The sequence below is a fragment of the Rattus rattus genome, chromosome 1, assembly GCF_011064425.1.
Source record: "Rattus rattus isolate New Zealand chromosome 1, Rrattus_CSIRO_v1, whole genome shotgun sequence".
Lineage (NCBI taxonomy): Eukaryota > Metazoa > Chordata > Mammalia > Rodentia > Muridae > Rattus > Rattus rattus.
This window is the reverse complement of record NC_046154.1, coordinates 258587367-258610129: the sequence shown is the minus strand read 5'-3', so window position 1 is coordinate 258610129 and position 22763 is coordinate 258587367. Positions and strand designations below refer to the sequence as shown.

The following is a 22763-nucleotide window of genomic DNA, read 5'->3' as shown; positions in this document are numbered from 1 at the left end:
CCATGTTGGTGTTTCCACCCCCATCATAAGAGGAGCTAAGGCTTGAATTCTACACATGGGCCCAGTGCAGACAGGTGACAGGGATCACCAAGATAGCCGAGTGCATCCTGTGTATCCAGACGTGCCCACTGTCTGCATGGTGCTCGTTGTCTGGTACGGCTTGAGGCTAAAGCTGCAGGTTGGCAGTCAGGGAAGATGTTGAGTAAACTGAAACTCCTCCTCTCTGAAAAGTTAGGTTGGACTGGTAGGTGAGAGGAGGGATCTGGGGTCTCCTCTCTCTTCCTTCTGGTGGCCTTGGGGTCTGCACCTATCCAATGTCTTATCTACCCAGAAGTATATTTAGACAAATGATAGATCTGTGAGCTTAGGTTGGTCTGGTGCCAGATGAGAAGGGACTGTTTCCATCCTGGGCCAATCCCAACAATGTGAGGGTTGGGGTGTGTGGGGGAGAGTGCTCTGATGACCACCTGCTCTTGTTCTCAGGGAGTGGGGAAGGCCAGGGCCAGATCCTGCAGCGCTTCCCGGAGAAGGACTGGGAGGACAACCCTTTCCCCCAGGGCATTGAGCTGGTGAGTGTGGAGATGGAGCTTTAAGAGGAAGGCAGGTCCACTACTGGGGGTAGCTGGCCTGACAGGCAGGGTGTCTTGCTCATGTCACTGAGTCCCTCATGGGCTTCACCCAAGATGGTGAGGCAAGAGCTGTGCTACTCTTTTCACCAAGAGGGCTGAGGCTAGGAGGTTAAGGTGTTCCCTAGGTAAACGAGTGGGTGCTTCATATACCCTACAGCTGCAGGCCCTGGCGGTGCAGATGCTGAGGATGGTGGTAGGAGCAGGGGGAGTTTCTGTTACAGGCGTGAGTGCGGGCACTAACGTGAGTGCAGGCACTAACTGCTGACCCCTCTCTTCAGTTTTGCCAGCCCAGTGGGTGGCAGCTGTGTCCCGAGAGGAATCCACCAACTTTCTTTGTGGCTGTCCTTACTGACATCAACTCTGAGAGGCACTACTGCGCCTGCTTGACCTTCTGGGAGCCAGTGGAGTCCACACAGGTCAGCGTAAGCTCTGGTGTGCAACATGTGAAGCTGAGCCTTGGGCCACGGCCAGCTTGCCCTGCCTCTGGGGGTATGTTCCTTTTGGGGAAGGCTGGGTCTGAGTCACCTCTGTCTTCCACTTGGTCTCATGGGATGACTCTGATTAGAGCCAGGAGAATGGCTTTCTGTCTGCAGGAAGTGGTGTGCACTGAAGATGCCCCAGAGAAGGAGGAAGAGGCAGATGGAGGAGGCCAAGCACAGCTGTCATCCACAGCCCCAGCCCAACCTGGCCAGCTTTTTGCTCCAAAGACTCTGGTTCTGGTGTCTCGACTGGACCATGCTGAAGTGTTCAGGGTGAGGAGGGCCACCATAGCAGCAAGGCAGGGCACGGGTGTTCCTGTCAGTTGTACCACTGTTCCCTATCTGGTCGCTGCAGAATAGCCTTGGTCTCATCTATACCATCCATGTGGAAGGCCTGAACGTGAACCTGGAGAATGTGATTGGGAACCTGCTCACGTGCACCGTCCCCTTGGCAGGCGGCTCTCAGGTGGGTGACCACAGGCCTTCCTGGTGCAGTCACAGGAGGCAGGGGTTGGGGTACCTGTGGGTACTGATAGTCTTGCTAGCTGAGTCAAGGCCTTCTGCTTTCAGTGCCAGCCTTTGCCATCTGCTCTTAGCCCTGTCTACTTATTTGGCTTCGTACCTGTACCTTTGGGCCTGCATTTTCCATCTCTGTCCTCTTGATCATTGCGTATGTTCCAGTCACTGGCTGTTATCCATGTATCTGTCTGCTTCCTACTCTGTGTCCTGTGTCTAATGGTGTCTCTCTGTCTGTCTGTCCTGTGCAGCTGGACTCTGTTGAGGAAGGAGCGGTATGGATTCTTTGTTTTTTCTGCCCACTCAGGCCCTGCCCCGACCCAGAGCACAGACATCCCCCTTTACCTTGAGTTTTCTCTGCAGCGCTGCTCAGCCAACAGAGGCTGAGTGTGACCTATCCCTCCAGTCATCTAAACCAGTCCCATCTCAAGATCTGTCAGCTCACCTGGAGCCAAGTGCTCAGACCTGATCCGGCTCACTATACTGCTAAGCTCTGGCCATTTTCTTTCCACAGAGAACCATCTCTTTGGGGGCTGGTGACCGGCAGGTCATTCAGACCCCACTGGTAGACTCACTGCCTGTCAGCCGCTGTAGTGTAGCCCTGCTCTTCCGCCAGCTGGGTGAGATTGCCTGTTCTACCCCTCCCCCAATTTCCTGTCCTGGGGCTGGTGGTCAGAGGTGTTGGCTGCCCCCTGCGTTCTGGAGTAGGGACACTGGCCTTCACCAGGCTTTCTTCTTTCTTTAGGCATCACCAATGTGCTGTCTTTGTTCTGTGCTGCCCTCACTGAGCACAAAGTCCTCTTCTTGTCCAGGAGCTACCAACGTCTAGCCGATGCTTGCAGGGGCCTCTTGGCACTGCTGTTTCCTCTCAGATACAGGTGCTTTTCTGCCTGTCCCCTCCTCCTGTCTCCTCCAGGTCCCTCTCCCTGTGTCCTATGTCTGGGGCTGACAGTGTCTTCTGGGCCTGTTACAGCTTCACATATGTGCCCATCCTGCCGGCACAGCTGCTCGAAGTCCTTAGTACACCTACACCTTTCATCATTGGGGTCAATGCAGCCTTCCAGGCAGAGACTCAGGAGCTGGTAAGGGCCGTGCCTTGTGTCTGCATCACTGCCTGGGCTTGCTGGTCTCTCACTGTTTGTTCCCTTTGGTGCACAGCTGGACGTGATTGTTGCCGATCTTGATGGAGGGACAGTGACTGTCCCTGAGTGTGTGCACATTCCACCCCTGCCAGAGCCACTACAAAGCCAGACTCACAATGTTCTGAGCATGGTGAGGGTTGAAGTCAGGGTGGGGCTGGAACCTGGGGCTTGTGGGAGCTATCACTGGACAGCCAGGGAACCCTAAGGTCACCATGCAGTTGTCCTTGTTCCCCTCTGCTTCCACAGGTCCTGGATCCAGAGCTGGAGTTGGCTGACCTTGCCTTTCCACCACCTACAACATCTGCTTCCTCACTGAAAATGCAGGTGGGGTCACTCTGCTCTGGTATAGAGATTGCATTGCCTCTAATGGCCAAGCTGATGGTGTCACTCAGCCTACCTCGAAGCTGACCTCAGGCTTCTCTGGCCTAGGCAGGAAGAAGCCTAGGAGCAAAGGAGCTATACAGATAGGTGTGGTGATTGTGCCTGAGTCAGTACAGTGAACCAGTCAAGGGGCTCTGGACAGGAACCATTTGCTCAGCACTTGCAGGACTCACTTGGCTGAGAAGCACTGTTGGGAGAGGCAAAGAGGGTGGCAGAGGTGCCTGGGAAGCCTGTGTCTGGCTGTGACGGGGAGTGGAGAGGAGTGCCCAGGGCCCTTGGATGCTTCCTGGGACCTGACACTCACCCGCTCTGACCTGCTCTCCCAGGACAAGGAGCTCCGCGCTGTCTTTCTGCGGCTCTTTGCTCAGCTCCTGCAGGGTTACCGCTGGTGCCTGCACATCGTGCGCATCCACCCCGAGCCTGTCATTCGCTTCCATAAGGTAGGCTGTGGGGTTGGGGCTGCGCTGGCTCCATGCGTCCGTGAGGAGCTGACTTCCTGGTGTTTTCCCAGGCAGCGTTCTTAGGCCAGCGTGGACTGGTGGAGGATGATTTCCTGATGAAAGTGTTGGAGGGCATGGCCTTTGCAGGCTTTGTGTCAGAGCGTGGGGTCCCCTACCGTTCTACAGACCTGTTTGATGAGGTACAGCTCTGCCTTTGCCTGTCTACCTGTCCCGCCCCCAACCCACCTAACTGACCTCATCACCCTCCCTCCTTTGCCCTTAGTTGGTGGCTCATGAGGTAGCACGGATGCGAGCAGATGAGAACCATCCCCACCGCGTCCTGCGTCACGTCCAAGAACTAGCAGAGCAACTTTATAAGAATGTATGCTGGATGACATGGGGGCATGCCACCACCTTGGTCCTGGCCCACTAGCTAATGTCTGCCCATGTTCCCTCAGGAAAACCCGTACCCTGCTGTGGCAATGCATAAAGTGCAGAGGCCAGGAGAGGCCAGCCACCTGCGGCGGACCCATCGGCCATTCCCCCGGCTAGATGAGGGCACAGTTCAGTGGATTGTGGACCAGGCTGCAGCCAAGATGCAGGGTGCACCTCCAGCTGTCAAGGCTGAAAGGAGGACCACTGTCCCTTCAGGGCCCCCCATGAGTATGTGGCGTGAAGAGGAAGGCAGGCTGCTTTAGGGTGGGGGCAGGGCCAGGAGTGAAAGTGAACACGCCTTTCTCTTTAGCGGCCATCCTAGAGCGGTGCAGTGGGCCTCACATCAACAGTGCCCGTCGCCTGGAGGTGGTGCGCAACTGCATCTCCTACGTGTTTGAAGGGAAAATGCTTGAGGCAAAGAAGGTGAGGCCTGTCAGGTGACCTCTAGTCTGGCTTTGGGCAGCAGGTCTCAGGAGACTTAGTTCTTTCCTCCAGTGTGGCGAATGCTGAGTTTGCGCAGTGCCTGGGTGGACAGGAGGATGCTCTTGTATTTGGGTGAGCAGCAGTGTAGTGTATGCACTATACACGCACAGGGTAGATTTCTACATGTCAAAAGTTTCCCGAGTGTTTGGTTAGTTGGTTCGGGTTTTTTTGTTTTTGTCTGGGGGAAGAGTTTTTCAAGATAGGATCTTTATAGCCCAGGCTAACCTGCAACTCAATGTATAAGCAAAGCTGGCTTTGCTCTTACCTGCCCCAACCTCTTTGAGTGCTGGGATTACAGACATAAGCCACCATGCCTGACTTTATGTTGCTTTAATAATAATCTTGTATGCTATTCTGCCCTTCATTGTGTTCACGAATACGTTTGAGTCTTAATAACATTTGTGCGGTGTTCCTGTGGAGTCTCTCCAGAGCGCATGTCCATGCTTGGGAGCCCACACTATGCACATACCTTGTGTCTCTGTCCTCTTGAACTGTCATCTGTGGAATTGCTGGGTCTGTTGGAAGGTTTAGTCTGTATTGGTCAATGAAACCCAGAGCCTGGTCCTTTCTGAGTTACACTGGCTTTGGTATTTCCTCTGCTTGGAGCCTGAGCTTGGCTGCCTCCACACTGACTCTGGGTGAGCATCTCCCTGTGCTGCTTTCTGTTCTACATTTCCTCTTGTCTCTGCTTTCAGTTGCTTCCAGCTGTTCTCAGGGCCCTGAAGGGGCGAGCTGCCCGCCGCTGCCTCGCCCATGAGCTTCACCTGCACGTACAGCAGAACCGTGCAGTTCTGGATCATCAGCAGTTTGACTTTGTCGTCCGCATGATGAATTGCTGCCTGCAGGTGAAGCTGGCCCTCATCTTAGCAGTGATATCCCCACACGATGGAAGAGGGGGTGCAGGGTCTCTCCCGTGTGATAGGGTGGGGAGTCAGAGAGAGGTCTCGTTGGAAAAGACTCTGAAACCTGAGGCAGCAGTTCAGGTGGCGGTGGTGAGAGTTGCTGGTCTGTGATGGCCAGAGAGGTGGGGTTGGGTATGGATCACCCATGGCTCTGCTCACAGGATTGCACTTCTCTGGATGAGCACGGCATTGCGGCTGCACTGCTGCCTTTGGTCACAGCCTTCTGCAGGGTAAGTGTAGGGAGTGAGGTGGCGCGAGCTGTCCTCTCTATGAGCTAAGTCTGCTGTCTATGTGCTCATGCCCTTTCCACCTTCATATCTATAGAAGCTGAGCCCAGGGGTAACGCAGTTTGCATATAGCTGTGTTCAGGAGCATGTAGTGTGGAGCACACCACAGTTCTGGGAGGCCATGTTCTATGGGGATGTGCAGACCCATATCCGGGCCCTCTACCTGGAGCCTTCTGACGGTGTGAGCCCCACCCAGGTATGCAGGACTTTTTGGGCCTGGGGCAGGACTGTCTGGGCAGGCACCTTGGCCTTGCCTTACTCTTGTGCCATGACAGGAGACTGGGGAGGCACAGTCTCAGGATGATGAACGATCTGCCCTGGATGTGGCTTCAGAGCAGAGGCGCCTATGGCCAACCCTGAGCCGTGAGAAGCAGCAGGAACTGGTACAGAAGGAGGAAAGCACTGTGTTCAGCCAGGCCATCCACTATGCCAACCGCATGAGCTACCTTCTGCTGCCTCTGGACAGCAGCAAGAGCCGGCTGCTGCGGGAGCGGGCAGGGTTGGGAGACCTGGAGAGTGCCAGCAACAGCCTGGTCACCAACAGGTGAGGTGGAGCCAGTGCTGAGGCCTGGGGCAGGGATAAGGCTTATGTGGGGTTGCGGGGGTGCTGGTACCCACACACACCCCATCTTGGCCCAGCATGGCAGGCAGTGTGGCTGAGAGCTATGACACAGAGAGTGGCTTTGAAGACGCAGAGACATGCGATGTGGCTGGGGCTGTGGTCCGCTTCATAAACCGCTTTGTGGACAAGGTCTGCACAGAGAGTGGGGTCACCAGCGACCACCTCAAAGGACTGCATGTCATGGTGCCAGGTATGGCGATACTGGTATGGGAGGGAGCATTCCTTAGACGAGTGGCTGTAGGGGCCCAGGGTATAAGACCTGCTCTCCCCTAGACATTGTCCAGATGCACATTGAGACCCTGGAGGCTGTACACCGTGAGAGCAAGAGGCTGCCCCCAATACAGAAGGTAAGCAGAGGCTGACCAGCTGTGCATACAAAACCTGGGCCGTATTCTAAGTTTCTGTTCTGTTTCCTGGGCAGCCCAAGCTGCTGAGGCCACGCCTATTGCCTGGTGAAGAGTGTGTCCTCGATGGCCTTCGAGTGTACCTGCTGCCAGATGGGCGTGAGGAGGGTGTAGGAGGCAGTGGAGGGGGCCCTGCTCTACTTCCAGCTGAGGGTGCTGTCTTCCTTACCACATACCGCGTCATCTTCACGGGGATGCCTACTGACCCCCTGGGTAAGCCGGTGGACCTTTTCTAAAGAGCCTCCCCAGCTCTTTAGAGGAGATAAGACTTCCCTTTCTCTTCCCTTTTCTCAAAGAGTCGAAACCTGATGGGAGATAGGCCCTCGTATGTCCTTTCCTACCCACCCAAAACTTCTGTATTTGATACCTTGAGATATTATCTGTTTCTTCTCCCTTCCCCGCATGACTCTTCTTGGCCTGTTTAAGTGGGGGAGCAGGTGGTAGTCCGCTCCTTCCCCGTGGCTGCATTGACCAAGGAGAAGCGCATTAGTGTGCAGACCCCTGTGGACCAGCTTCTGCAGGACGGGCTGCAGCTTCGTTCCTGCACATTCCAGGTGCGTGAACTCTTGTCCCCTCAGCTAGGTCGAGCCCTGTAAGTGGTTTTCTGTCAGGGTGCTGTTGACTTGGGGGTGTCACATTGTCTCTATAATGGGACTTTCTTGGACCCACCAGCAGTATAAGTGAGACATGGAGACTTAATATAGTTTAAAGCTTAGGCCTTTTGCTTGGGCAATCTCCCAACTTAACCCAACTAACTAGTCTACCACCTGTCACATGGCTCTAAACCTTTTTCTGCTCTGCTGCAGTCCATGTCTGTTCCTTCTGTGTCCCCAACATCTGCTTTCTTCTGCTTCATTCTTTCTCCCTAGAAGGTCCCCTCCACCTCCTGCCCAGCTATTGGCTGTCAGCTCTTGATTACAACCAGTCAGCAGCAAGACAATCTCTGATACAATTCTAGATTGCCTCTAGGCATAGAGGAGGGTGACTGGCCTCCAAGTACCTGAGCAGGTGTGGAAGAACCAGTATTTATAAATATAAGGCTATCGAGGGGCCATAGAAATAAATACCAGCATCCTTCAACATTTAGCTCTTTGCCAGAACAGAATTAACAATTGGACATACAGAGACACACCTTCACACATGTAAAGAAAAGGCTACTCCAGCAGTTCTCAGATTGCTATTATTTGACCTTCTGAAATAGTGGCCTGTCTTTGTCAGTATCCTTGGGGCATTGACCTTTGAGTCCGAGTTACGAGTGCACTGAGATCTCATCAGTTGGCACTGAGATTTACAATTCGTACACATTGGACCTTCAGTCACACAGACATGATGCCTGTCCTCCGAGTTTGCCTGCTGCTGTGGTGTGCAGGCCATAAGAAGGGAGCCCCTGAGGGTTGGGGATTTAGCTCAGTGGTAGAGTGCTCAAGCGCAAGGCCCTGGGTTCAGTCCCCAGCTCCGAAAAAAGAAAAGAAAAAAAAAAAAAAGGGAGCCCCTGAACTGAGTCCTCTGACTGGGGAGGAGCTGGAGGGCCACTTAGAGCCCTGAGGGTTTATTTTTTTCTGACCCAGCTGCTGAAAATGGCCTTTGATGAGGAGGTGGGATCTGACAGTGCTGAGCTCTTCCGAAAGCAGCTCCACAAGCTTCGGTACCCACCAGACATCAGGGCCACCTTTGCATTCACACTTGGCTCAGCTCTCACACCTGGCAGGCCGCCACGAGTTACCAAGGACAAGGGTCCTTCATTCAGGTACGGAACTGGATCCCAGAGCCCAGGCATCGAATTCCTTGCTGTGACCCTTGAGTAGTCTTCCTTGTCCTCTCATCTCTGTTGAACTTTTACACCCCCAGAACCCTGTCCCGGAACCTGGTGAAGAATGCTAAAAAGACCATTGGGCGGCAGTATGTTACTCGTAAGAAATATAACCCCCCTGGCTGGGAACATCGGGGCCAGCCACCCCCTGAGGACCAGGAGGACGAGATATCAGGTGGGAGCAGGGTCAGGGAGATCTCTGTGCTCTCGATGAGAAATGACCCTATGAGGCTGGGACGGGGGCTTTGGGCGATGACCTCCAACTGTACTGTTCGCAGTGTCAGAGGAGCTGGAGCCCAGCACACTGACCCCGTCCTCAGCCCTGAAGCCCTCTGACCGCATGACCATGAGCAGTCTGGTGGAACGGGCATGTTGCCGTGACTACCAGCGTCTTGGACTAGGTACCCTGAGCAGCAGCCTGAGCCGGGCCAAGTCTGAGCCCTTTCGCATCTCTCCTGTTAATCGCATGTATGCCATATGTCGCAGGTGAGGGCTGGCTAGAACACGCCAGGAAGATTTTGCCAGGACTTACTAGGGTGGTAGGCAGTGCTTGGACACCTTCCCTGCTTGCCATGGATCCTGGAGAAACAGAGTTGGGCTGCAGGTTTGGTAGAGGCTCCCAGAGAAGCATAAAGTGCCTTTGGCCTTTAGAATCTGGGAGCCTGACTTGCTCTATTGTGCTAACCCTATTAGCTCTTTTTGCCTCCTCTGTGTAAGGCTCTGTGGGTAGGCATGGGGCAAGGCCGTAGAGCTGCCCTCATGATACCTCCAATTCCTACAGCTATCCAGGATTGCTGATTGTTCCCCAGAGCATCCAGGACAATGCCCTGCAACGCGTGTCCCGTTGCTACCGCCAGAACCGCTTCCCTGTGGTCTGCTGGCGCAGTGGGCGCTCCAAGGCTGTGTTGCTACGCTCTGGGGGCCTGCATGGCAAAGGTGTTGTTGGTCTCTTCAAGGCCCAGAATACACCTTCTCCAGGTACTCCTCCTTTGTTCTTCCTATGTTTACCTGCCCTGCCTGTCCACTCTCTACCTCCTTCAGCTCCAGATTTTCCTTTCTCAGGCCAGGCCCAGGCTGACTCCAGCAGCCTGGAGCAAGAGAAGTACCTGCAGGCTGTGGTCAGCTCCATGCCACGTTATGCTGACTCATCAGGACGAAACACACTTAGTAGCTTCTCCTCAGCCCACATGGGTGGTCACGGTGAGAGGGTGCTTTTGGGTAAATGGTGTACATAGAGCAAAGAGGTCTTTGTGGGGCTATGGCAGAATTTATGCTGGGTCGGCCAGCAGGGGGCAGAAGTAGCTTGACTGTGGTGTTGGGTATGGGACAAAGAGGGGGACTTCTCTGAGTTCTGGGACAGAGCAGGAGTACTGCTCGGACCAGGTGAGTGTCCTGAGGCCCTGTCTCCTCTGACCATAACCCTGACCATTTCCTCACCTTCCTTAACCCAGCACATCCACCAGAGAGGCCTCTAGGTCCAACAGATGCTCCATCCCTCTTTTTGCTGATGCCTAAAGCCCCTGGAACATCCTTAAACTCATTTTCCCACTTCCTTTATCCTGTCTACTTCAGCTGCCACTTTTCCCACAGTGGACCTTCATCATCTTCTGTCCTGGCTCTCTGGGTTTTGTCTGCACTGTTGTTGCTGTCCTTGTCACCCCCTACACACACCTCCATAGCACCAACCTGCTTCCTTCCCATGCTGACTTCTGCCTGTGAGGCGTAGAGAGAACTGCTGTCATCATAATTGTGTGCAGTATCTCTTGTCCTTATGCACTGGGCGTTGTGTCTGAAGGAGGCCCAGAGATCAGGTGTGTGCCTCTGGCTATGAGGTTAGCCCCCTCTCTTGCTGCCTGGCACCCGCTGCCCAGCTCTAGCTGTGGGCTGGACTGTTTTCACAGTTGGTCTAGATGGCAGTACTAACGGAGGGGTGCCTTGTGTATGCTCTGGACACTGTCTAGCTGTGAGGCAAACTGCCTGGCTAGCAAATGAAGTGGGGTATGGGCACTGCTCTTGTCTGCCTCATTCTCATGGCCTGACTGGTCGGTGCTGGGATCTTTAGCAGTTGATTCTTCGACTTACAACTTCAGCCACTCACTTGCATACCGAGCCCAATGTGTGTCAGTCGAGGTCCTTGTACTTGGAAATCTTTCTGAGCATTAGGTGTGGCATCTGCCAAAGACTACAGAGCCCATTTTACCAAGCTGGTGTGACACTGTCAGGTGGGAGTAAGTTGCCCCCGTCCATCTTGTGTGCCCAAAAGATGTTAGCAGTATGCCCGGCCTTAAGCGCCAGTCCTCCATCCTCCCTCAAAGTTGTAGGCGACATTTTCTCTTCTGGGCTCAAATCCTGAAAGCATAGTGGCCCCTGTGGCTTTCGGCTGGTAGAGTTCCCATGAACAGAGCTGTCTTGTACCAGGGTTTTTAAGTCTGTCTGTCTATCTTGTAGGCCAGGATTTTAAGTCTGTCTGTCTATCTGTCTATCTCAATCCTGTGGTTGATTATTCTTTTTTATTGTTTTTCCCCCAAAATGGAGTTTCTCCCTGTAGCCCTGGCTGCTTTGGAAATTGCTGTATAGCCCAGGCTGGCCTCAAACTCACATAAGTCCATCTGCCTCTGCCCTCTGGGTGCTGGGATGAAGGGCGTGCACCACCCCACCAAGCCAGATGTGTTCTTGCGTGGAGCTGTCTGCCCTTCCTTTTTTTCTGTACCTATCTACCCAGGCTTCACTCCCTGCTGAACTGTGGTTCTCATCTGTATTCACCAGTGCTTCATCCTTATTGCTTGTTAACACTTGCTTAACCACTGGTGCTGAGGACAGGGCAGCAGGTCTGTTCTCACGATCACCAAGTGACACCAGTCTGATGGACAGGCCAGACTGACCCACTGTCATTGTTCCCTGAGAACGCCTGCTTCTTGTGTGATTAAATGTGTTTTATAGTCTGTTCTTTCTGCCAGAAATTCTGAGTGGCACCTTCAGGCAGCGTCCTCCCTTCAGCATGTGTGAGCTTTCACCCTCCCTAGTGTCTTCTACATCTCTATAGCCTTCTCTAATGCGAATGTCGCTGCCCCTGGTGTTCGACATTCAGGGTGTGGACCACCCTCCCTGACTGTCCACTGCTGACCAGGAGTCTGGCTTCCTTCATCTCTATTTGGATTTCAGCCAGCAACCTAAGTAGGCTGTTGTACTGTAGGTTGGCTCACTGCCGTCTCTATAATGTTGGGTTGTCAGAAAAGTCAGGGTGTGGAAGACTGGCCTTGAGCTTGGCCATAGTGATCTCGGCATTGGGTGGGGTGATGTCTTTCCCCATGCCTTTTTCTGTGTCCTGTATGAGGCCTCTGTATAGTCAGGTAAACCTGAGGTGTGACTCAGGCTTCTCCCAGATACTGCTAACGTTGTCCCAGCCTGTAACTCTGCCTAGTGCAGTCCTGGACTCAGCTCTGCTCATGTCCTGGATTAAACTGTCTCCCCACCCCTCTGCCTCTTCTTTCTCCCTTTTCCAGTTGCCTCTAGGTCTCCTCCAGACTGAGACTGTCAGGAACCTGCATTTTGTTCTGGGCAAGGCTACTACATGGTTGTGTGTTGACTACTTCATGGAATTGTCTTGTCTATCAGTCAGAAATGGGCTTAATATTAAGGAAGAGGGTCTAGGAGAGACTTGAAGACAGGTTTCTCTGAGCTTTTTGAAGAAGAGTCCAGTATTCCAAAGCCTGACCCTTCCCAGTACCATAGAACCTCTGTACCTAGTTGCCCCTGGTAGGGAGGACCCATGCCTGGACCAGATAAGGGATCCTGCTTCTGATCCCTGGGAGTGGGGCTTGGTGGGAGCCTCTGAAAACCCAGGCCTGGAACCAAACCTGAGCCTTCTCTCTGCTGTGCCCTCAGTGCCCAGTCCCCGAGCCAGGGTCACCACGCTGTCCAACCCTTTGGCGGCCTCGGCCTCCAGATGGACTGCGTCCCGAGGTACCGTACTGGGGCTCTCCCCTTAACTGGAACTGATGGCCCCTTAGTATGAGTCAAGCTGTCTTGGGCACTAATATCTTCTTCCACACCCAGTACTAACTGCCCCTTTGTGACAGACTAGCACAATTGACTCCTCCTAGCCCGAGTTACTTGCCTGCCTAGCACTTGATCCCAATCCAGACACTAACACAGGCCACCCCCCACGTGCTGAGGCATTTGTGTGTTCCAGCCCTCCTCCCTCTTGTGGCCTGCCGACCACTCTGCCCTGCCTGGAAACTCAGTCCCCTCCCTGGAGGCCAGGCCCAGCCAGCCCCAGGTAAGTGGTGCTCTGACCTCAATCTGGTGCTTACTGGGTGTCTCCTTTGCAGGTAAGTGGAGCAGTGTCCGAGCCAGTGGTCGAAGCAGTGGGCTTGGTGCTGACGTGGGCTCTCGGCTAGCTGGCAGAGACCTCCTCAGTACCCCCCACACCAACGGAGCGCCGCCTGATTCTGGTTTCCTGCGGCCGCAGCGTGCAGCCCTCTACATCATTGGTGACAAAGCTCAGCTCAAGGTAACTGAATGGGAGTGCAGGGCCAGGCGGGGGCACAGGGCTAGGCATGGCTCACTGTTTGTCATTGGTCTTCCTCCAGGGTGTGCGCCCAGACCCTTTGCAGCAGTGGGAGCTGGTTCCTATTGAAGTATTTGAGGCAAGGCAGGTGAAAGCCAGCTTCAAGAAATTGTTGAAGGCCTGTGTGCCTGGCTGCCCTGCCACTGAGCCCAGCCCAGCCTCCTTTCTGCGGTCACTGGAGGACTCAGAGTGGCTGATCCAGGTCTCTGCATTGCCTCTGCCCACCTGGGTGCTAGGTCTCTCTAGTCTAGGCTTGCTTGTTTGACATCTGGAGCACGAGGAGGGGGCAATAGGCACTGGCTATGTAGTGTAGTGGTGGGAGGAGCCGGTCTGCTGTGCACAGGGAGTGTGGTGTCCAGTGTGAATCACACGGGCCTGTGTACAGGGCCCTCCATGCTTTGCCCTTTTCAGAGAATGGAAATGGGTTGGTTGTTGTGTGCTCGGTGAAAACTAGAGGCTGAGGGATGGGGCTTCTGGCATCTGAAAGGCAAGCCTTAACTCATTGTGAGACACAGTCTCACAGCCCAGCACTGGCTGACCTGTAACTTGTGGCAGACCTAGTGCTGAGATTACAGACATCTACTGCCACACCCAGCAAAGGACAGGGACTTCTGAATCTGCCTTCCCTGTCATGGGTGTTCTGGGAGGGGTGGGCAGGCTGGAGGAGGAGTGCAAGCATGACCAAGGCAGAGCAGCACGGGTCCGCCCAGTGCTGTAGATACTGCCGGCCTTCCCAGGACTGTGGACGTGTGAGCCTCTGGGTCCTGGTTGGCTGTGGTGTCCAAGGCTTGCCTGTCCATGCAGATACACAAGCTGCTGCAGATATCGGTGCTGGTGGTGGAGCTGCTAGACTCAGGCTCCTCTGTCCTTGTGAGCCTGGAGGATGGCTGGGACATCACCACTCAGGTATGTGGCGGGTTCAGGGAAGGGGTGGGGGAGGGTCCTCAGATGCCTTTCTGACATCTGTGGTGCTGGCAGGTGGTATCCTTGGTGCAGCTCCTCTCAGACCCCTTCTACCGCACTCTGGAAGGCTTCCGCCTGCTAGTGGAAAAGGAGTGGCTGTCCTTTGGCCATCGTTTCAGCCACCGTGGGGCCCACACCCTAGCTGGGCAGAGCAGTGGCTTCACACCCGTCTTCCTGCAGTTCCTGGACTGTGTACACCAGGTGGGTAGATTTCCATGTAGGTAGGCTTGAGCTGTGCTCCCCAACCTGACCTCTGACCCCTACATCACACAGGTCCATTTGCAGTTCCCCATGGAGTTTGAGTTCAGTCAGTTCTACCTCAAGTTCCTTGGTTATCACCACGCATCCCGCCGTTTCCGGACCTTCTTGCTGGACTCTGATTATGAGCGTATTGAGCTGGGTATGTAGGGAAGAAGGGAATCTGGGGCAGCCGTCTGGGCCAGAGGGGCCTGGGCTCAGTGCTGTTCTTGTGTAGGGCTGCTGTATGAGGAGAAGGGTGAGCGCAGAGGCCAGTTGGCTTGCAAGTCTGTGTGGGAATATGTAGACCGGCTAAGCAAGAGGACCCCCATGTTCTACAACTACACATATGCACCTGAGGACACAGAGGTGAGTGGGGCCTGGCTGGGGCAGCGGCTCCCACGTGGCCCGGCTTCTGATGGAGGCTTACTTTCCCCAGGTGCTGCGGCCCTACAGCAATGTGTCCAACCTGAAGGTGTGGGATTTCTACACTGAGGAGACGCTGGCTGAGGGGCCCCCTTATGACTGGGAGCTGGCCCAGGGGCCTCCTGAGCCTCCAGAAGAGGAGCGTCCTGATGGAGGTGCTCCCCAGAGCAGGCGCCGTGTGGTTTGGCCGTGCTATGACAGCCGCCCTCGAGTCCAGCCCGATGCCATCTCACGTCTGCTGGAGGTGTGTGCTGTCCCCAGGCAGCAGGAGAAGGCCTGTGCATGTGTGTGTGTGTGTGTGTGTGTGTGTGTGTGTGTGTGTGTGTGTGTGTGTGCGTGTGTGTGTGTGCGTGCGTGTGTGTGCGTGTGTGTGCATGTGTGTGTGTGTGTGTGTGTGTGTGTGTGTGTGTGTGTGTGTGTGTGCATGTGTGTGCGTGTGTGTGTGTGTGTGTGTGTGTGTGTGTGAGAAGGCCTGTGCCTGTGCGTGCGTGCGTGCGTGCGTGCGCGTGCGTGCGGCGTGCGTCGCGTCGTGCGTGCGTCGTCGTGCGTGCGTGTGTGTGTGTGTGTGTGTGTGTGTGTGTGTGTGAGCAGCTCCCCTGGAGAGCTGGGGGTGGCTCTGACCTCGCCCACTGTGTGAACTGCTTACATACGTCGGATAGCTGTGGTCTTAGGTCTTTGTCTCGTGCTAATAGATACTTACAGATAGTGATGCGAGAGCATCTGTCAGAAACTCTCAAGACTCAAGACTTGGCTTTTGCTCTTGGCCTATGTGTATCCCTTTACCTGGTATATTAATCACCTTTTGTCGCTGTGAGGAAATACTGAGATATGTTAGTTTACAAGGTAGAGAAATTCATTTAGCTTGCAGTTCTGGAGGCTCAAGGGAGTGTACTCCGTTCTAGGAAGTGTCTGGGCTGGGCCACATCATGGCGGTCTCCCAAGAAATGTTCTCACCCTTTCCAAGACCTTCCCTATGACCCAGGGACCTTCCACCAGACCCCACCTCTTACAGATCCATTACTTCCTACCTGATCTGCTATTCGGGGACAAGTCTTACTTTCACACATGTACCTTGAGGTCAAACCACATGCACACTTCAGTACCTGGGTGTCAGTGCAGGCAGAGTTGTCCCAGGAGTTACTCACTCTCCGTCTGCTCGACTGTCTGTCTGGCATGCCTGAAAGTGAGCAGTAGCTCTCCTGGGATCCAGCCCTGGAGTTTAGGGAATCACTTTTGCCTTCAATTTGCCATCTTTTCTGGCTATATCTGTTCAGGAATCAGACTCAAGGCACAGATCCCTTGAAAGAAAAAATGGTCAAGTGAGCTGTGCTAGATGCTGTGTGGTAGCTGAGGCAATGTACAGTGACAGACTCTGTCTGTGGCGTGGCCTCCCTTAGTGGCTCATTAAAGGGGTTGAGCAGTCAGAAGTCCTAAGTAAGAAGAGGTTTGCACTCCTCTGTGCTGACTGTGTTCCCTTCAAGATTAAGTGAGCATCCCTGACTTCTTGTGCAAAGTATGTTGATCTGTGCCTCCCAAGGGGGGGAGTAAATGTGAAATATGTTTGGATGAGCCAGTACAGGGCCTGGTCAGAAGGGTTTATTCCTCGAATGCGCCTGTGGGCACCTGTGTGCGCCTGTGTGCGCCTGTGTGCACCTGTGTGCATCTGTGGGCACCTGTGGGCGCCTGTGTGCGCCTGTGTGCGCCTGTGGGCACCTGTGCCTGTGGGCGCGCCTGTGTGCTGTGTGCACCTGTGGGCACCTGTGGGGCCTGTGTGTGGGCGCCTGTGTGCGCCCTGTGTGCACCTGTGGGCACCTGTGGGCGCCTGTGGGCGCCTGTGTGCACCTGTGTGCGCCTGTGTGCACCTGTGGGCACCTGTGGGCGCCTGTGTGCACCTGTGGGCCTGTGTGCCTGTGGGCGCCTGTGTGCGCCTGTGTGCGCCTGTGTGCACCTGTGTGCGCCTGTGTGCACCTGTGGGCGCCTGTGGGCGCCTGTGTGCGCCTGTGTGCACCTGTGTGCGCCTGTGTGCGCCTGTGGGCGCCTGTGGGCGCCTGTGGGCACCTGTGTGCACCTGTGTGCACCTGTGGGCGCCTGTGGGCGCCTGTGGGCGCCTGTGGGCGCCTGTGTGCGCCTGTGTGCATCTGTGGGCGCCTGTGTGCGTGTGCGCCTGTGTGCACCTGTGGGCACCTGTGGGCGCCTGTGGGCGCCTGTGTGCGCCTGTGGGCGCCTGTGGGCACCCGTGGGCGGGTAGTTTGTACAGGGAGTGATAGTGTGGAAATCAGAAGAGTTGTCTTGATCTGATTTTACTGAGCCTCTTAGCTTTCCTACGGCATAAATACGCATAGTATTTTATTTTTGTTTTAGTCAACTTTGTTTTAAAGAAGTTACACAATGAGAGAAAGGCTTTCTATTTCTGCCATCTCCAGTATCTTTGCTTTGCTTGGCTTTCTATCAGTGGAGCTTGAATGTAAAAACTTCCACATCTGAATCCTACATTCAAAGAAAATATCTTTAAAAGTAATGACGCGTGGGCTAAGTGTAGACTAGCTCAGTGTTGGAGAAAGCACTTGTTTCCATGCACAAAGCCGGAGTTAATATTCACCACTAAACAAGTCAAAAGAAAGGAAGGTGTTTACTCCCTCCCTTGGGAGGCACAAATCAGCATCCTACTTTGCACATGAAGAAGCCAGGTAATGCTCACATACTCTTGAAGGGAATTCAGTACTGAGGATTGAACTCAGGGCCTTATATATGGCCAGGCAAATGCTCTACCACTGAGCTACAGCTGAAACTTGGTCATCATCATCACCACCATCACCATCACCATCACCACCATCATTTCCATCATCACCACCACCACCATCACCATCATCACCATCATCATCACTGCCACCATCATCATCACCATCATCACACCACCACCACCACCACCCCCACCACCACCACCACCACCACCACCACCATCATCCAAGATCTATGTTGTCCTAGCTGACTACAATTTGAGATCCTCCTGCCTCAGCCTCCCCATTAGTTACGAGTACAGGCATACTCTAGGTCTGGCCTCTAATTCCTTTTTTCTTTGTATATCTAGTCCAATACCAGTTCCTTTAAGACTGAAAAACTTTTAGTCTTTCTTGTAATACAGATTTGCTAGTCAGTTTTATTACGTCTGAAATGTCCCCACCCTTTCTGGTAGTGCAGTCTATTGAGTGAGTCAGTCCCAGGACCTTGTGTGTACATGAAGTGTTCTGCCACTGAACCATGACCTCTGCCAACCCAACTATCTGCAGTATCTTTAAAGGTGTGTGTGTGTCTGTGTCTGTGTCTGTGTCTGTGTCTCTGTCTGTCTGTCTGTCTGTCAGGGTCTCACTCTAGCCCAAGTTAACCTGGAACTAATGTATTTTTCTTTCTCGGGCTGGCTTCAAGCTCAGTAACCTTTATACCTTAGCTCTCTAGTTAGCAGCGCATGCTGTTGTGCCCAGCTAATGCTAACTCTGACACGTCTTACGTAGCGAAGGAAGGCCTTGAGCTCCTTCCTGATATTTTGCTTCAACCTTCCAAGTTTTAGGATTACATTTATAAACTGCCATGCCCAACTCTCACTTACTTTTAAGAGATAGGGTGTTGCTGTGTTTCCCTAGGCTGGCCTTGAACCTCTAATCCTAAATGATCCTTCTATTTTAGCCTTCCAGTTAGGTAGAATTATGTGGGAAACGCAATGCCTGGTTTTGCCTACCTGTCTTCTTTCCACTTTTCTTTTGACTTGTTTAGTGGTGAATATTAACTCCAGCTTTGTGCATGGAAACAAGTGCTTTCTCCAACACTGAGCTAGCCTACACTTAGCCCACGCATCATTACTTTTAAAGGTATTTTCTTTGAATGTAGGATTCAGATGTGGTAAGTTTTTATACTCAAGCCCCACTGATAGAATAGTGGAGGCGTCATTACGTTGTTTTCTGGCTTGCAGTGTGCTCACCACAATCAGTGCTCATTCATATCCTTATGGACCATGTAACATCATCTTTTATTTTTATCTTTCGATATAATCCTTGTTGGCCTGCATCTGCCTCCTGAGTGCTGGGATTAAAGAAGTGGACCACCCCTAGATATACTTTTAAGAAAGTTTTTGAGGGATTTAGCTCAGTGGTAGAGCGCTTACCTAGGAAGCGCCAAGGCCCTGGTTGGTCCCCAGCTCTGAAAAAAAAAAAAAAAAAAAAAAAAAAAAAAAAAAAAAGTTTTTGAAATTAGATATACTTTAAAAATTTTTGAAATTACATTTACTTACTTAGTGTGTCTGTGCATGTGTGACGGTAGAAGATTAGAGGTCAACTTTGAGGAGCCATTCTGTACTTCCTCACACAGTACACATAGGACTGTCCTCCCTCACACAGTACACATAGGACTGTCCTCACACAGTACACATAGGACTGTCCTCCCTCACACAGTACACACAGGACTGTCCTCCCTCACACAGCACACACAGGACTGTCCTCCCTCACACAGTACACACAGGACTGTCCTCCCTCACACAGTACACATAGGACTGTCCTCCCTCACACAGCACACACAGGACTGTCCTCCCTCACACAGTACACACACAGGACTGTCCTCCCTCACACAGTACACACACAGGACTGTCCTCCCCACACAGTACACATAGGGACTGTCCTCCTCACACAGCACACATGGGACTGTCCTCCCTCACACAGCACACATAAGTCTGGCCTCCCTCACACAGCACACACAAGACTGCCCTCCCTCACACAGTACACACAGGACTGTCCTCCCTCACACAGTACACAGCACACATAGGACTGTCCTTCCTCACACAGTACACATAGGACTGTCCTCCCTCACACAGTACACACAGGACTGTCCTCCCTCACACAGTACACATAGGACTGTCCTCCCTCACACAGTACACACAGGACTGTCCTCCCTCACACAGTACACACAGGACTGTCCTCCCTCACACAGTACACACAGGACTGTCCTCCCTCACACAGTACACATAGGACTGTCCTCCCTCACACAGTACACACAGGACTGTCCTCCCTCACACAGTACACACAGGACTGTCCTCCCTCACACAGTACACACAGGACTGTCCTCCCTCACACAGTACACACAGGACTGTCCTCCCTCACACAGCACACACAGGACTGTCCTCCCTCACACAGTACACACAGGACTGTCCTCCCTCACACAGTACACACAGGACTGTCCTCCCTCACACAGTACACACAGGACTGTCCTCCCTCACACAGCACACACAGGACTGTCCTCCCTCACACAGTCCTCCCTCACACACACACAGGACTGTCCTCCCTCACACAGTACACACAGGACTGTCCTCCCTCACACAGTACACACAGGACTGTCCTCCCTCACACAGTACACACAGGACTGTCCTCCCTCACACAGCACACATAGGACTGTCCTTACACAGTACACATAGGACTGTCCTCCCTCACACAGTACACATTGGACTGCACTTCAGTTGGCAGGACCAGTGCCAACTTGGGGACCAGTGTGCCCGCTTATCTAGATTTTTGTTTTCTTGTTTTTGTTTTTAAATTTTTTTTTTTTTCGGAGCTGAGGACTGAACTCACGGCCTTGCGCCTGCTAGGCAAGCGCTCTACCACTGAGCTAAATCCCCAACTCCATTTTTAAATTAAAAAAATCTTTGTGTGTGTGAATGCTTTGCTTGCATGTATGTATGTGTACTGCACACATGCCTGGGACCTACAGAGTCAGAAAAGGGCATTGGATCCCCAGGAACTACAGGTAGATGTGACCAGCATATGGCTGCTGGGCATTGAACCCACTCCATTGCAAGAACGAGTGTGTAACTGCTGAGCTGTGTTACTGCTGAGCCGTCTCCCTAGCCGCTGGATGTTCTTTTGTTTATCAATTCTCCCCAGGAGCTGCAGCGATTGGAGACAGAGCTGGGACGGCCTTCTGAACGCTGGAAAGATACCTGGGACCGAGTGAAGGCTGCTCAGCGCCTTGAAGGCCGGCAAGATGGACGTGTGAGTGGATGGGATGGGAGGCTGGGCTGAGGAGGACCTGGTATGTGCGTTGCCAGGAGATGGAGGTTGATCAGCCTTGATATAAATTCCATTCTGCTTTTTGCAGGGTACCCCTAGCTCATTACTGGTGTCAACTGTGCCCCACCACCGCCGCTCGCTAGGGGTCTATCTACAGGAGGGGCCTGTGGGCTCTACCCTTAGCCTCAGCCTGGACAGTGACCAGAGCAGTGGCTCAACCACATCCAGCTCTCGTCAGGCTGCCCGACGGAGCACCAGCACGCTGTATAGCCAATTCCAGACAGCGGAGAGTGAGAACAGGTGTGAGGGACGCAGCCTACTGCTACTTCTGCACTGGGATGACTTTCAGATGGGGTTAGGGTCTTTGAGGAGTTTAGTTTTTTCTGTAGGTAAAAGGACTTGTAGGAGAAGCTATAACAATTACCTAAGCTTAGGTCAGCATCAAAAGAGGTTTCTGTTGTAGACCCAGTGACTATGGCTGATCTGGAATGGAATCAAGAGGTATGTGTAGGACAGCTACTAGATGAAACGGGCCACATAGGATCCGTCCTCCCTGGGCCTCGAGGGGCCATTTTACTCTGGTTGCTTCCACAGATTTGACTGCTAAGTTCCCCTTCCTCTTTAAGGTGTCTGTGTCACATGGGACTACCTCCTAGACACCCTTATGGCCTGGGGTTTGGAACCCAGTGTCTGTCACATAATGACTATAGAGGGACTGACCCATCATCTAATTTCTAGAGGTGGTCCTTCCACCTAATAGCTAACCTGGCCTCGATTCTGTACAAATGCAGGTCCTATGAGGGCACCCTGTACAAGAAGGGAGCCTTCATGAAGCCCTGGAAAGCCCGTTGGTTTGTCCTGGACAAGACCAAGCACCAGGTGAGTGGTGGTAGAGGGACAAGGGACACAGAAGGCAGGCCTGTCTTGACTCTGCGCATTTGTCTTCTCATCCTCACCCAGCTGCGTTACTATGACCACCGAGTGGACACAGAATGCAAGGGTGTCATTGACCTGGCAGAGGTGGAAGCCGTGGCACCTGGCACACCCACCATAGGTGCCCCTAAGACTGTGGATGAGAAGGCCTTCTTCGATGTGAGCCTTTGTCAGGGGTGGGGAACACTGGGGCCAGGGGCCTGGAGCTGTGGGGCATAGAGTCAGTAACCTGCTCTTCCCAGGTGAAGACAACACGTCGTGTTTACAACTTCTGTGCCCAGGATGTGCCCTCAGCCCAGCAGTGGGTGGACCGGATCCAGAGCTGCCTGTCGGATGCCTGACCCCTCCCGGCCCTGCCCGGGCTGCTCTGCTTCCAGTCGTTACAGACCACTAGGGGTGGGCAGGGCCGCCCCGGCCATGTTTACAGCCCCGGCCCTCGACAGTATTTGAGGCCCTGAGCCCCCCAGCACTTGTGTGTACAGCCCCCGCCCCGCCCCACCTGGCCAGCTCTAACTTATTGTGGTGTCATGGCTGAGCCGTTAGGGACGCGGCCATGGTACAGCCCTGCCCTGGGCTTGTAAATAGTCCACCCTACCCGGCCCATCAGTGTGCTGGCCCTGGCCGGCTGGCTGTGCTAAGTTGTTTCTAGAACCAGAGTCTATATAAAGAGAGAACTAACGACACACTTGTGCGACTGCATCAGCTATGTGAGTTGTGGGTCTGCCCAGAGAGGCACCTCTGTCTCAACCCTGGGGTCTTCTGAGTGGGTAGCAGGTTGCTATCTTTTTTGTGTGCCTCTTTTGGAGCCTGAGCGCATCTTCCTCCAAGATCCCTGGCCACGAGCAGCTCTGCTACGGGAAGGGAACTTCCTGAGGCAAAGGAAGGACTTTTTAAGTCCCTGCTTAGCACTCGGCCACCCAATTTCCCCAGGCCTCCATGCCAGAGAAAGCCCCATCTCTCCTACCCAGATAGCTCTGGTGCATCTGTTCAGATCAAGGAGGTGCAGGGTGTTGTAGAGGGAGGGAAAGACCTTGGGAACCCTGAAGGCAAAGGACAG

The 22763-nt window shown here is 53.6% G+C and overlaps 1 protein-coding gene across 2 annotated transcripts in view; it reads left to right on the top strand.

Moving 5' to 3' along the window:
• The window catches only part of Sbf1 (SET binding factor 1), a 28364-nt gene extending 5975 nt beyond the window's left edge, over positions 1-22389 (top strand). The window contains exons 2-40 of one of the 2 annotated variants that reach the window (XM_032919441.1): positions 484-569; positions 908-1381; positions 1464-1574; positions 2139-2244; positions 2370-2502; positions 2598-2706; positions 2783-2896; positions 3013-3090; positions 3474-3587; positions 3659-3787; positions 3871-3969; positions 4046-4250; positions 4333-4445; positions 5201-5350; positions 5569-5637; positions 5732-5890; positions 5970-6238; positions 6334-6506; positions 6590-6663; positions 6738-6933; positions 7147-7274; positions 8289-8467; positions 8569-8705; positions 8809-9016; positions 9312-9508; positions 9593-9730; positions 12416-12493; positions 12862-13043; positions 13123-13302; positions 13905-14006; positions 14079-14264; positions 14337-14463; positions 14539-14669; positions 14740-14970; positions 20648-20755; positions 20862-21073; positions 21565-21652; positions 21734-21865; positions 21949-22389. In XM_032919441.1, coding sequence (XP_032775332.1) covers positions 484-569; positions 908-1381; positions 1464-1574; positions 2139-2244; positions 2370-2502; positions 2598-2706; positions 2783-2896; positions 3013-3090; positions 3474-3587; positions 3659-3787; positions 3871-3969; positions 4046-4250; positions 4333-4445; positions 5201-5350; positions 5569-5637; positions 5732-5890; positions 5970-6238; positions 6334-6506; positions 6590-6663; positions 6738-6933; positions 7147-7274; positions 8289-8467; positions 8569-8705; positions 8809-9016; positions 9312-9508; positions 9593-9730; positions 12416-12493; positions 12862-13043; positions 13123-13302; positions 13905-14006; positions 14079-14264; positions 14337-14463; positions 14539-14669; positions 14740-14970; positions 20648-20755; positions 20862-21073; positions 21565-21652; positions 21734-21865; positions 21949-22047 — 5804 coding nt within the window. In that variant the 3' untranslated portion in view covers positions 22048-22389. The remainder of the gene's footprint in view (positions 1-483; positions 570-907; positions 1382-1463; positions 1575-2138; positions 2245-2369; positions 2503-2597; positions 2707-2782; positions 2897-3012; positions 3091-3473; positions 3588-3658; positions 3788-3870; positions 3970-4045; positions 4251-4332; positions 4446-5200; positions 5351-5568; positions 5638-5731; positions 5891-5969; positions 6239-6333; positions 6507-6589; positions 6664-6737; positions 6934-7146; positions 7275-8288; positions 8468-8568; positions 8706-8808; positions 9017-9311; positions 9509-9592; positions 9731-12415; positions 12494-12861; positions 13044-13122; positions 13303-13904; positions 14007-14078; positions 14265-14336; positions 14464-14538; positions 14670-14739; positions 14971-20647; positions 20756-20861; positions 21074-21564; positions 21653-21733; positions 21866-21948) is intronic. The other variant, XM_032919447.1, reaches the window with a different exon arrangement.
• The last annotated feature ends 374 nt before the right edge of the window (positions 22390-22763 follow it).